Source organism: Schistosoma haematobium, chromosome 1 (assembly GCF_000699445.3).
Source record: "Schistosoma haematobium chromosome 1, whole genome shotgun sequence".
In the NCBI taxonomy this organism is placed as follows: domain Eukaryota; kingdom Metazoa; phylum Platyhelminthes; class Trematoda; order Strigeidida; family Schistosomatidae; genus Schistosoma; species Schistosoma haematobium.
The window spans coordinates 80,603,905-80,619,151 of record NC_067196.1 but is presented as its reverse complement, the minus strand read 5'-3'; the positions used below and the strand labels follow the sequence as shown (position 1 = coordinate 80,619,151).

Sequence of the window (15,247 nt, the reverse complement as noted above, 5' to 3'; positions counted from 1 at the left end):
GCGATCTAATCTTAAAAATTCCAACACACTTTGTCTTAATTCGGATGATCGTTTGGATAATTAATCCAAGAAATGTGTCCTTTTCAATAGCGAAAACCTACAAGCACCTCATATTGTCTAGGTATTTATGCGAAAGGATAAATTAAAGTATATATCCAGATCGTCTATTTCTTCACCACTATAGTGACTAATGAAAAGTTTCAACAATTTACATTATTATTTCAAAATTTTCTGGATAGTGAATAAAGTCGTGACAACACAAGCAGTTGACGAGCATCTAGAGAGACATTGGTTCTAAGTTTTGGTTAGGAAGTGCAAATGAAGATGTGAAAACAGGCACATCCAGCAGAGTCCCAAAATGGACGAAATGCTTATCGTGTATTCAACGGCTAACCATGATCTGATCCGGTTTAAAAATACTTGTGAACATAATATTACTTGATTTTTAATCATACGTCAAAATCCCGAATTTTCTTCCAATTTTGTCGAGGCATTTTATTTCACAACCCAATGTTGTTTCTTTTAATTCCTTCATAATTGTAATTCAGTTCGAAGCTTGAACGTTTCAACATTGTAGCTACAAGTGATTAGAAGAAACATGTAATATTGGACATTAGTATATAATCTACAGCTTGCACCTCATTCCGTATTGAAGAGTGACAAACCATCAGAAAGAAATTAAGGCTAACATAAAAGATAGAGGAAACATAGGTGAAGAGAAGTTATGCACAATTACACATAATTTGACCAGTGATATGAGAAGGTGAAAAGTAACTGAATGTAGAAGAGGACTGACACTGAACCGATGCATCATGTTTTCATTCGAGCTCACCTTATTCAGTGATGATACCATACTTAATGCTGTGATTGATTATCAAACAGAATCTGATCAAGTACACAGATTGGTCGATAAATACCAGATCACTTTCTTGTTACAATCTTCTTCTGTGGTCTTGATCACTCAATCATTGATGTGGAAGATAGTCAGTAACCTAGGTGTATCGATATAGTTATATGATGTTTGATGTTGGATCATTGAGAGTAAATAATAGCTACACCAATCATCGTAAACAATTTACATCACGTCAGCAGTCAACATCAATACTGTTGGATGTTGACGAAGTGTGAAAATTGAATTAATTGATTAGCAGAATTGTAGTCACAGTATTTCGTTCTTTGTCCCTGACTGTATATTCGTGTGTTACACAATTTGTTTTTCAAACTACGAAACACTTTACATTTTAATTCCATCAATTGATATGATATATTTGTTTGAAATTAATTTACAAAATAGTGATATCAGTTGGAGAACTGTTATAGGATAGGTTCGATTGTGTAGCTTTCCCATCTTTTGAAACTCTTGTTCATTGCTGATTTTCTATCTTACACAAAATCGAAAATATGTGGTTTATTTCTCGTATAGTCTGTTGAAACTAATATTTACGAATCAAATTATCCATATTGTCACTTTCAGTCAATTTGTTTTATTGTGTTTATTCAACATCTTCACTAAGTTATACCCACCCTATTTAATTGAGTTAACTCTACAGGTCATTGCATAGACTCTCTCAGGAGCTTTGTGTAAATGCACTGCTGACAGGCCCTAAACTATGATGGAAGGTCTGTAGGTTGACATTTAACGTTCAATGGTTTTTTTTTTTTATCTGTTTTTGATGTTTATTACTCATGGAATTGTACGAAATGTCGAGAAAGAGCAATTTAGTTATGCGGCTGGCGCAAGACTGATAGGTCCTCGGTTCGAATCTCGCGGGGTGCGGGATCGAGGATGCGCACTTCTGAAGAGTCCCATACAATGGTGAAACGGCCGTCCAGTGCTTCCAGGTTTTCCTTGGTGGTCTAGCTTCAATTGACTCATGATTTCAATCTGTGAAATTTCTAAAAATCATCACAAACTCCTTCTGACAACTTGATAAATATTTTAAATTCATCTGAGCAAATAAAACAGTGGAAAACTTATATAATAATTTTCTTACTTTCTTAAATACCAGTACTAATAGTTGTACTTTTTTATAAATCGTATCATGGATATTATTCAAAATAAATTTGTGAATTGTTCACAAGTTTTGGTTTTAATTCATCTCCTTATTTCCACTTATGAACCACACTAATAGGAAACTTGTTGAGACCTGTAGACATTGTTATGATTATGATGGATACATAGAAGAAAAATTAATTTATTGTTCCCTATGAAATAATTTCAAGTTACATTACTTGCATAATGAATAATATCACGTGACTTTTTCTGTCCAATATTTCGTTACTAATCATATGACAGTTTGGATTGGTTTAAATTTCAATATGTGATTTCATTTTATTGACTTATGATTGGTTAATGTAATAAATGAAATTATGTTCTGTTTTTCTTTATAACTCCTCTACCTGACTATTAATTCATGTTAGTAATGGACATTAATCGATTATTATTTTTGCTTTGTTTTTATTGACTCAAGGATGCTTTTAGTTCATATCATAAATATATGTATAAAAGTAGAGAAGTCTCAATGTATATAAAATAAAGGGTTACTTTGTTTTCTTATGTATACGATAATTAAGATGGATATTGCATATCTTATGTATTGGTTGTGAAAATAGATTTTATGACAGTGTAAACACTTTGTTAGTAAACTTTTTTAGTCTTTTCTTTTCATAAGTATTGTGAAAGAACATTAGATTAAGATAATACATATTCGCATAAAATCATGAAAGTACTTTTTCAATAGGTTGTAATTCTGAATTTATAGTTTCTGAATGACTGTTCCCACCTTCCATTAGAACCAATACAATAGACAGTTGATTGTGATTCTCAGGTACTTTGCTTATTGAGTAAACCGGATTTCTTGGTTGGCAAAATTCTTTCCGTATAGTATGGGATTACAATCATACGAATGGTAATGTCCACTTAAGTAAATCGATTTAACACGTAATCAATTTTACACATGCATTTCATATCTATAACATCAGTGAGTATAGCTTTTAAGAGTTTTAAATCCGTATCACTGAGCGCTACTTCTATTAAATAACGTATAGAATCTCACTTGATTTTTCCAATTTGGTCACAGAATTTGGTTGACAGAGATAATTATTTTCCTACTTAATATTTGAACCTAGAAATAAATGTCCAATAATTTTTATTCAGACAAATGTGTAAGACATGTTGATACAACATCTACAGCTTACGAACGTTTACAGACTAATCATAATTCGATTATCAATATTCTTAGTTAATTCATATAGAATAGATTGAATGTGACTAGCACTAGTATCACAAATGCACGTTTCGTCCTATTTTCGACTCGTTACCTGGATGGACATTTTGTAAAATAAGTGTATGAATTGAAAATTCCTTCTTCTAGCAAGTTGGAAAGATATAGCAAGACGTTTGTTATCAGTAATCATGTCCTTGAATTTTCTCTCATACCTCCTAGTCCAACCAAAAACTACATCTCATCAAAACAAACTGGTTTGCAATCCAATAATCCTAGTATTGCGACCAACAACCGATGACTTGCTTTTAAAGACAACAGTTAATTTCGAGCAGTGACAGAAGATTCACCCTGAGGTGTCATAGTTCTTCCTTTAACTCCCAGGGCAGAATTCAAATGGTTTAACTTGTTTATTCTGGTTGGTGCTTTTTTTACAAGATTCTTTCTACGGGATGGGGTTGCCAAACCCTCCCATTTCATCCAGGCTTGGGACCAGCAGTAATTCTAGCAGAGCTACAAGCGGAGTTGGATGGCGAGTGCTGGTGCGCGGCTCATGTGCCTCGATGAGGAGTTACAGGCGTAAGTAAAGTAATTAAGTAAAGACAGACGATTCAACTGAACTAGGATGTATACCCACTCTATTCAGGTATCCAGTAAGTAGATATATCTCAAATAGTCATAAGTCATTAGACCACAACACATCACGGATATGAAATTTCAATTCATCCACATCCAAGGTAAAAGTGATGAAAATCGGAGCAACCGGTCGATATTTAATTAGCAATCACTCAAGATTAGTAAAATTTATAACAACAGTGTTTATGAGTCTACTGGAAGTTTAAAATAAGAGAAATATAAAATACAACGATCCAGCCATTTAACTATTATGCAATGTAAATAATAACTCTTCAAAAACTAATTAAAGGTAACACGTCTTCCAATATTCACTGTGGTCCACCAGTGAGATGCCGTTTAGAACAGTACAACTTCAGTCAGTCAGTCAGTAACAACGTAGAACTTTGTACGTACGTACATCAGTTCGAGTTGCCACACCACATTAGCACAGAGATGCAGTTGTCGATTCAAATCCCATAGTGGTAGAGGCAATAAGAGTATAAGCAGTAATCGGGAAGATTAGTGTTTGGAGATGTTATTTAAAGAGTATAATCCAGTGGAATAAATTTGGAAAGAGGAAAAAAGGGACATGAAGAATTCAGAAGATTAGAATTTGGAAGAACACAGAGAGTGGATGCATTGTAAACGATTTTGAGCCATGTCATTCAGGGTCTCTAACCATCGGTTGCTATCATTTCGCGGTCCCCAACCAGGTAGTCTACACCTACCAACATGACTCAGTTCACTTGTCAGTGACTTCATGGACTTGTGCCATGTTTTGGTTTGGCCGCCCCTAGCTTTCTTCCAACCTACTCCTATACCACTGAACATAGCACGTCGAGGCAGTCGGTGGTTGGGCATACGTAACACGTGTCCCAGCCATCTCAACTGATGAAGTTTCACTACTTCATCAATTGATTTGCCATCCTTACCTAGTACCCGTTTCCTAACAACTGTGTTACTTACTCGGTGGTCCCAGGATATACGAGCAATGTTTCGAAGACACCTATGATCAAATACTAGTAGCCTACGGATATCCTCTACTCTTACCGGCCATGTTTCACTGCCATAAAATAGGACGGAACGAACTGCTGTGCAGTAAACACGTCCTTTGGTTGGTAGACGGATATCTCGCCTACGCCATAAATGACTCAAGTTGGCAAAAGCTAGTCGGGCCTTCTGTATCTGTGCTGAGATTTCGTCATACACCAGATCACAAGGGCTGATGAGACTTCCAAGATAAGTGAAGCGGTCGACACACTCAACTACTTCATTCCCTATCACTAGTTCGGGTGTCGATGTAACCCAATCCTGAAGCAACATTTTACATTTCGAGGGAGAGAATCGCATCCCGAACATGCTTGCATTGTTGCTTAGAGTGGTCAGAAGACTCTGCATTTTGTCAGCGTCTTCACCAAATAAAACTATGTCATCTGCATATTCTAAGTCAACAAGTGAACCTCCCGGTAGAAGTTCAACCCCTGGAAATTTAGATGAGGAGAGCGTTATCTCTAAAAGTACGTCGACCACAAAGTTGAACAAGAATGGGGAGAGTGGACAGCCCTGACGAACACCACTTGAGGTAATCAATTCTGATGACAGTTGGCCATAAGCTCTCACTCTACCAGTTGTGTTCAAGTAGAGAGCCTTTACAAGGTTAATGTACTTCTTTGGTACTCCTTTCAGTGACAAACACTGCCATAGAACCTTACGATCGACAGAGTCGAATGCCGCCTTAAGGTCGAGAAATACTACCATTGTGGGGCGTCTGAATGTGTGTCTATGTTCTAGAACCTGACGTAGTGTGAATATCTGATCTATACAACCACGTCCAGGTCGAAAACCGGCCTGGTTTTCTCTAATCTGCTCTTCACGAGCTTTGATTAGGCGTCGAAGTATTATTGAAGCTAATATTTTAGACACTATATTGGTCAAACTGATTCCTCTGTGATTGTCACAAGAAGACTTTTGTCCTTTCTTATAGACTGGCACAATCAGTGATTGAGACCAGTCAGATGGGATTACGTCCAGTTCCCAAATTCTACCTAAGACCTCGGTTAATCTCATTGCTAATACTGGACCACCATCCTTAAAAATCTCAGGAGTAAGCCTGTCAGGGCCTGCTGCTCTCCCTCGTTTCAGATTTCCTATGGCTTTTTCAACTTTGTAAAGAGTCGGAGGACCTGAATTAACTTGCCATTCAGGTTGACTAGAGATCGTGGGAAACCGAAGTGTGGCTGAAGGGCAGTTGAACTGATCCCTAAAGTGTTCTGCCCATCGATCCAATCTCCTGGATTGAGATTGTATAATATGTCCAGCTTTCTCTGAGATTGTTTCGCTAACGGTCGGGTTCCTAATTCCGGTTTCCTTAACGAGTCTGAACAATTGTCTGCTATTACCTATTGCCGCTGCCTTTTCCATCTCTCTTGCTTTCGCTACCCACCACTGTTCGCGATCATTGCGTAGACTTCTTGTCAGCTTGCGCTTAAGCTGACTCCGCTCTTCATTATGTTCAGAGCCAGGTGGAATGTGTTTCCGAGCATCTATCAGTGAGATAGATGCTGCTGAGATCCAGTGTTGCTCCCTAACCTTGTGGTTTACCTTACTAGCAGATATCACTGCTGTTTCCACAGCTTTTCGGATATCATTCCATGCTGCATCGGGGTGGGCATCACATACATGGCTGCCTAACTGTTTTCCTAGTTGTTCCTGAAATATACTCTTAGCTTGACTATCATTAAGTAGGCCCCTAAGAGGTTTCCTTGTAGCGTCTTTCCTACGTCCAGTAAGACGCAAGCAAATACGCGCTCGCACTAGAGCATGATCTGAATCTAGGCATGTGCTCCAGAATGAGCGACAGTCTTCTACCGAGCCCCTCCATCGGTGGCTGATAGTCATGTGATCTATTTGGGTCCAACGTTGGGACGAATTAGGGGGTCGCCTTGTTAAAAGATGTTTTTCCTTATGCTTAAAGTTAGTATTTGCAAGGAACAGGCGGTTATCTGAGCATAGCTGCAACAGACGGTCGCCATTATCTGTTCTTTGAGCCACGACACCATAAGATCCACCTAGGTGTCTTTCCCTATCGCTAAGTTTACCTACTTGAGCATTAAAGTCACCGGCCACTATTACTACATCCGAGCGCTTAGCTTTTCGGAGAAGGTCCGAAAGCTTTCTGTAAAACTCATCTTTTACATCATCTGAGCTGCAGTCAGTGGGAGAATAGGCAGAGACGACGAAGAGGCAACGACGAGTGTCCCTATCTTTTCGGATCCTTACTGTTCCGTTTAGTCGGACAGCGCACAAACGACTGTCTACTGGGATCCACTCTAAGAGAGCTAGTTCTGCCCTAGGACTCAATGCTATACCTACGCCGGCGAGGCCACGGGAAGCAGAATCAGGGCTTCCAGATACACGAAGCGTAAATCGAGTCGGTTCTTTATTTTGGCATGGTGAGGTCAAATGAATGACGTTACTTGGATCCTGTATGCGCGTTTCGGAGACGCAGCACACATCGATGGCGCGAGATTCTAAAGTTTTAGCTAAGGAAGCCTGCTGTCCTATTTGGCAAAGTGTTCGTACGTTAAAAGCTCCTACGTGTAATTAAGAGCGTGGTTTCAGGAGACCGGGAATGGCGTTCCACGTACTCGAATCGTTTGTCCTAGCGGTGCGAGGTGATAAAGAGACGTGAGGAGGGTTAGTCATGGAGATAAGAGAGGTATTAGGAGGTGTAGGAAGGATTTGAATGTGACCACCTTGGTCTCGTGCTGTTACGGGTATGAGGGCTGATGTCACTTCCCGGCTGCCCACACCGTGGAAGGGTATTTCTTGAGGAACCTGAAAAGGAAATTGGATTAGTGTTGGTCTTGACGACCTGGGAGCGTGACCGCAGATCCCAAGGGACAGCTGCTTGAGGCCGGTCGCGCACGACCTTTTTGTGGAAGGTTTTTGACGTGTTAGCTCCGTTCTTCAAAGGGTCTTACCGCCGGAGACGGAAATCCGTGAGGTAAGGTGAGGTGTGACATTTTTGGGGTCGACCTTTTCTAACCCCACCCCTCTTTGTGGGAAGGCAGCATCGCTGTCATGCTGGTTGTCCGAGGGAAACACTTTACTGCTATCACACCTCTCTACAGTCAGCAGTACAACTTCTCCCTCAGACCTTGAGTTGCTGCTTTTAGTCTTACCGTTCACCAATCGACCTGCCTGGCATGGTAGAACCTGCAGGAACATATGTTCCAGCCAATATAGCTCGGTTGGGTCATTACGATAGGCAAGCTCGACCACCGCGTCAAGGTAGCAGCTTCGATCGGGACAGTACAACTTAATCTCTGTCAATTGTTTGTCCGTACAAATGCATGCAAACTCAAACGTAGTTGGTAGCACTTTATTAGTATTGATATGTTTGGTGATTTGAGTTGGTTGACAATAAACACTGAACCTAGATTTGGTGCCGAATGGGACTCTCTAGCAAAACGAACCTGTAATACTGAGGGAATGGATTGATCGTGATGAGTTTGATGCCGTGACACTCGTCTTCATATTTTGAGATGTTATTACTGTGTTAATCAGATGGAACTGAGGTTCTGTACAACTGATATATTTTTAGTTGATTGATCGCTATTGAGTGACTAATGTCTTTTGTATTTATGCTATCGTGTTATTCATCGAGTCTTCAAGCCTCAAGATATAATTCCTATTTCCAATCTTCTTAAAGGAAGATTAATTAGGGTATGTAACCTGAACTTCTTCAGGAATATTACTAAATTCTAGCACTTTATCTTAATTAATTGGAACTGTGTTGATCATGTAATCTTTGTATTATATATTACTGAAAAGCACGATCCACATCATTTCATCTCAGTATACTTGAACATTGTTGATAAACATTAGTGTTAACAAATAGTACAAATGTTAAGTAAATATATCTTCTCTAATGACTTATATTGAGATGGTTGTCAGAGTTCTACTGAACCAATGAGCTGCTCAGACCCGATCATACTATATAGCAGTCTTGATAGACGTGAAGTTGTTGACGTTGGAAATGTGAAACATAGGATGATCATTTTGTAATATCAATATATATCACATAACCTCATACACCTAAAGATCTTAAGCATTGTATCTTAACTGGAATTGTATTCATCATGGAGTTTTTAAGACGTATGTTGTAGAATAGTACTGCCCTTTGTTTTGTGTATTAACTCAAGATATATGTATAAATAAAGGGTATTAAAATAAGTCATCGATAAAAGCAAAGTAAACAAATAAGCACTGCAACAAACAGTTTCATTTTGCTTACAACGTATTCTACAAAAAACGTTTTATCAAATAAGATTTGAGATTTTGTAAGTTTAGCCAATAATAAAACGTTTGCAATCATAATTTGTTGTTTACAAAAAACTGTATATCGATGAACACCTTCTAATGAAATTGGGTTTCATATGATTGCATAAAACACATCAATCCTCAAGTAACATACAAATAAAATTAAATTAATGTAATTTCTTTGGATCTCTAATTGTTTATATTTTACGATGGTTTTGCATTACTTTTCATGAAGTGATTCACTGCTCATTCGAAACAACTATTGTAAGCATTTTAAATTTCATTTTCAACACAAACGGTTATTAGTTGCAAACTGGTCGGAAAAAATGACTATTTCATCAGTGATTAAGACATTTCAACATTTAGGACTCACGACCCCATACAAGATCAAACTTACTGAGTTGAATGAAATAATAATGGAGTATCTTTATATCAAGTGGTGACCAATGAACGTATGATTAGTAAACATAAATAATTCTGTCGACTTATTTTATCCACTTGAACCCTCACCGGTATTGTTTTGTCTACACACGATTCATATTCTGTTGATCAAAATTAAATTATCATATATCTTAACCTTGAATATGATAAATGGGTAGTGAAACAGTGTGGTGATGTATTCAATATGGAATTTACATATTGGATTTTGATTATAGCCGTGCGTTTTGTTGAAAGCAAGCACAAACTGTGTATAATTGAAAGTGTCCTGTAAAAAACGATATCTTTGATTAACTGCCGCCCTAACATACATCAACACTTCAATTTCATTCATTGAAAACAATTCTCAATCGATAGAAAAAAATAGGATTAGTTATTTTTGGTGGAGTTTTGTTCTCTGAGCTCGATGGTTTAGTCGTGGAGCTTTCATCGTTCTTCTAAACGTTATCATCAGCACAAACTTCAGATTGAAGTCCACCAAAATCGTCCATCTGAGCTACAAATCTTCTCTAGGGTTAGTTGTATTCCATCATATATGAGAATATTTATTTAAATTTTTCAAAATAAACAACAACACTTAAAGCATTTTAGAACGTCCGCAATAATTAATACATAGAAGAAATTATCAATGAAATTTTCGTTCTGTCTTAGCTAATAACATAAAGATGGTTCACAAATATCAGTATACATTTGATGGTTATTTCGTATTAGTTTTCTGGATATCTTGATTGTCATTTATTTCATCACTGATGTCCATCCAAGATGAAAATTAGTCATAGCAAACAGTTAAACTGTTAAAAAACTATGTCTTCTCTAATAACTTACACTGAAATGGGTTTCACAACTCTACTGAACCAATGAGCTACTCAGGACTGATGATGTTTTATGGTATTCGTGATAGATCTATGTTTGTCTGAGGTTGTTTATGTAAGCCAAAAGATGTTTATTGTGTGATGTGAATATATCATGATATCTCAGAAACCCGAAAGTTTTAAGTTCAAGTATGTTTAATTTTGTGCAAGAATACTGCTAGGAAGTTTCAAACTACAATGAAACAGTTGTTTATTGACCTCAGATTTCAACCATTCTCTTGTTAATGTTACTTTATGGGGAATATTATTTTGATAATAAATATCTTGAGTTTATTGAAGACGTTAATAATGATTACAAGATGGTGTAAAAGATTAGTACTCCAGGTGGGTGATTTAGATGGAGCTCGATGGTTTGGTCATTGGACATTCATTGTTTTTCTGAACATCATTAGCACGAAGTTCGAACACTTCACTTCTATCTGGGTTTTTCACTAATGATGTTGTCCGAAAGAATAATGAGAGCTTCAAGTCGAAACAATCCAGCTCAGAGAACAAAACTACACCAACGTTATTAATGATGTAATACTAATTGACCTTTTATATTGTCTTTTTCAGACTTTAAAAGACTATCAATTACTTCGAGACGAAATGGACTTAACTTCGGTTGGTTAGCATAAGCGATATATCTCAAATATTTTTTTATTCTTCACATTATACACAATATGCAAATGTAATAAAATTTAAGTCGTACCAAATTACTTTACGTTTGTGAACTCCTGACAATATGGATTGGAATAAAAAACATCTGAATTTAAATGAGAGCACTGAGTTTGAATCACTCATAACAATTGAGCCAATGGAAGTGAACAATATTATACAGGATCCACTAAATTTAACCTTCGAAGAATATGAAGTAAGTAATGTAAGCGAAACTATTGATGCATAACTGATTTCATTAATTTCATTATGAAATACATTTACGTTGTAGTGATTTCTAGCCAAGCCATAAATATTAGTATATATTATATATAGTATTAGATTTATTGGGAACAAAGTATCACAACTCACACACCACTGTTGCATTTTGAAGGTAACAGAGATTCTTTCAACTTCACTGATAATACACCTTGATGATTAGAGTCTGGTAGCACGAAATTCAAATCTCAAAATTCATACGAAATCTCACTAACCAATTATTTTGTATTTTTCCTCAATCTGAAATTCAAACAGTAGAGGTCAATACAAACAATGGTACTGTTGATTGTTAAGTCATGTGAAATGTAAGTCTATCACGTACAGATTTTTATGATTTCTGTTAGGAATGTGAATAAATGCTTCACGATACAAGAGTGAGTATCTGATTTCCAGTAGAGAATAAAGACAAAGAGGGTTAGGCTTGATGATAAGGGAGGGTTATTTAGAAGTACGAACGGATTATGACCTAGGAATCGATGGTTGCATAGTTTGAGTGTGTTACTAGATTTCAGTGATAAAGAAGCTATCCATCATTATCGTGCACACGTAGTCATATAGGTCTCATACTGTATCTTCAGTTCCGACTGTTTCCAATTTATCGACATAAAAACTGGAGATTACATTCAACTAACATACCATTCTATGCACTGTTATTTAATTTCCTTCAACATTATTTTTCAACTTAAGCAACTCAAAAGTTTTATGATTATACTTTGATATTTCTAATGAATTCTTCATTCGATCATTATCTCTCAATTCAGTATTCACTGTTACTTCCGTCAAATAAATGTGATTCTATCGCATTACATTTTTTAAAGAAGAGTGAATCATGTTACGCTGTTTGTCATTCATTGTTGATACAGTTTATAATATGTAAGGTTTCCATATCAATAAGCAGTTACTTTCTCTCTTAATAAACGTAATACTAATCAGTGACTAATCTTGTGACATAAGTTATCTGAATCACCTTACTGATTGACAAACTTATTAAAGTAGCGAAATGTTACTGTTATCGTTGTTTTTTGGTTTATTCATTGGCTTCAAGTTTAAAAAAATTAATGGTGACCTGTGAAAAAGAGATGTATTAATTTACGGCGTGACTATAATTTATGGACGAAGCAATAAAATTAGACAGTGAGTCTTGGATTTCGGTGCGGAATTCATTTAAACATATGGTTATATAGAATTATGTCATTATTGTCGATGTCACTTCGCGATGAAAACCCTTACTCTAATTCCTTACCCTAATCCAACTCTAAATACCAATTATAATTCTTCACACTAATTAATAACTGATATAGTGACCCAGTCAGAAGTAGCCTAATGAGAAGGCCAGTCGATGATGATCAGTAGTGATCTGAAGGACAAATGCACTTCATTGGCCAGGAAATGGATTAATTTCATAAAGGGTAGAGTTGTATAAATATGAGTATTTGAGCGTTTATCCGATGGCCTAATGTGCCTTCTCGCTCAAGTAGTCAGTCGCGGGGTTTAGCGCCTAGCACATCGTGCATCACTATCAGATTCCGGACACCTCCTGTCACAACAGTAACGCACTTTCGAACATAGCACACTGGCGAATTTCGCCAAGGTTTCTTAAGCGTCGCTCGAAGTCGTCCAAAAACTATATTCTTACCTTAAATTACATCAGTGTTTGTATCTTCATCTTGACTCATATTCTGTATGCACTAATTCAGCCATTAAATTGTAAAGTTCCGTTGAGTAACTAATAGTTATCTGTGCTTTCTAACCATTAACAAGCTTTAAATTCTACTATAAACTTCAAAAAATAAAAATGAGGTTATTCTACAGCTTCTTACGGATTGATTACATACTATGTTTCTAGCGCTAATAAGACTTCCATCAAATATATTGAGATTATTTTTTAAACATTCAGTGACTTGGACAATATTGATTAAGTATGACCTTATGCTGAACTCAATATGTATACAAAATGTTATTCAGAATGGTTTGTATTCAGTAGGTTGGTTATAATAAGGAACAAACAAAAAGAAACTTCATCAGTATTTAGTGGAATTCGACGATTGTGACGAAGTGAATTCTGACAATTTGATTATTTATGGTAGAACTCAAGCACCACGCGTCAGTAGAATATAAGCCTGTGAAACCAGTAGGACTTTGATTAAATTCGAGTATTGTAATCACTCTATATTAATGCTGATAATGTGTTAGAATGAAATCCGACATACAACGTGTCATTTATTTACTTAATTCTAAACCTAAATAAGAAATCAATATATTTTATTACGATAGTTCTGATTTCACTGTAATATTAAGCACCAAATGATGTTATTTTTAAATTATTTAAAGATGATAACTACTTGGTAGATGTTTTTACCTAGTTTTGAACTCTTCGATTACATACACAAGTAAAATCTCATAGATAATTGGGTCCAGAACATGTAAGTGATACAATTGTTTACTGTTTTCTAGTACATCCAGACTTTAAAATTTTTGTATCTGAATGAACAACACTTACAGTTCACATTAATTCAAATCAGTTAACGTTTCCAAACTTACCATATGTCTTGTGTAAATTTTTGACAAGATTAATAACTATGAAGCTTATCATCATTTCTCGTGGAAACTAGACAAATGAATAGATTGATAGTTGTTTTCATTTTTTTTAGATTTAACAAATACAATAAAATCTTTTTAGAGTAAGAAGTCAAGAACTAGTTTGGGATAAAACCAAAGTGTTGTTGAATTGATTGCTTACGAGGTTTCTAGAATAAAGCGATTGTGGTTAGTAGCAGAATCTAGAATGGTAGTTTCGTTCTATTCGATACTTGTTAGCAGAGTGTACTTATATTTTGGCGATGATCTTTACAGAAGGAATCGAGCCGAATACGTTAGCTTTCATTAATAGTCTGCTAGTTTAATAAATTTGTATTTTACTAAAGAAGCTCGGTCTTCATTTTCCAAGCTCTGTGTTTGCATAGGGTTGTCTTTAAAAATGTGAGTTACGTTTTCACTAAATTGACCATAGTTCTTGATTTGTGGGAAAAAATTGAATTGCGCAGGCATAGTCCTTTCTGACGTCTGATTATAATGTAAAATGCTTTTTAACATTAGGTGTCTATTAGCGTAATTTATGAAATCGTTCTGCCATTGTAAGCTTAGCTTGATTAAAACCTTGTATAAGGACTTGTATTTGATTCAAAACGATAGTCTTCGACAGTCAATCTTCAAATGTTATCGTTTAGTATCCTTTTCACGACTATTTAATATATAGATTTCTGAAAAGAAAAAAGTTTTATTATTAGTAGAGGTAGCACCTAACAATGGAGTCCAGGACGTGCATTTCGTCCTATTTGGGACATGTCTGTTGGATATACCGAACAGGATGTACATATACCAATAGAAAACTGTTTAATTGCAGTCCTACACATCAACAGAAATATTCGAACAATCAGTACAATAATCGATTATACATATCATAAATACATAACACAAATTGCTATTCGGGTAAGTGAAAGTTGAAATTCCAAGCCACTTAAATTGATGATAGTATTATTTGAAAACTATACATTCAGGTAACTTATTTTAATGTTCTGCTTATTCTAATATCTACCTTTTTAAACAGACTTCGCAGACATCTGATTCAGTTCATGTATTCCCGAGTGAACCACGTGGAGTATTAAAAAAGAAACCTCGTTTTGCTGTTCCAATTATTATTGAAAGTGAAGTTGAAAAGGAAGATGTAACTGATAAAGTAAAATCTTTTATCAATGAAAATGAACTAGTTGAACAAGTAAGTTTGATTAAAATTTAATTTAAATTTTACACCTTTTATCTGATGAAAATTTTGTTGATTCCAAACTGTAAAGTCAACTT

At 35.9% G+C, this 15,247-nt stretch overlaps 1 protein-coding gene across 1 annotated transcript in view; it reads left to right on the top strand.

The window, feature by feature from the left end:
- Window positions 1-15,247, top strand: part of MS3_00002238 (uncharacterized protein) — a 165,928-nt gene that overhangs the window by 13,835 nt on the left and 136,846 nt on the right. The window contains exons 2-3 of the mRNA XM_051209811.1: window positions 11,030-11,327; window positions 14,997-15,164. Coding sequence (XP_051075272.1) covers window positions 11,199-11,327; window positions 14,997-15,164 — 297 coding nt within the window. The 5' untranslated portion in view covers window positions 11,030-11,198. The remainder of the gene's footprint in view (window positions 1-11,029; window positions 11,328-14,996; window positions 15,165-15,247) is intronic.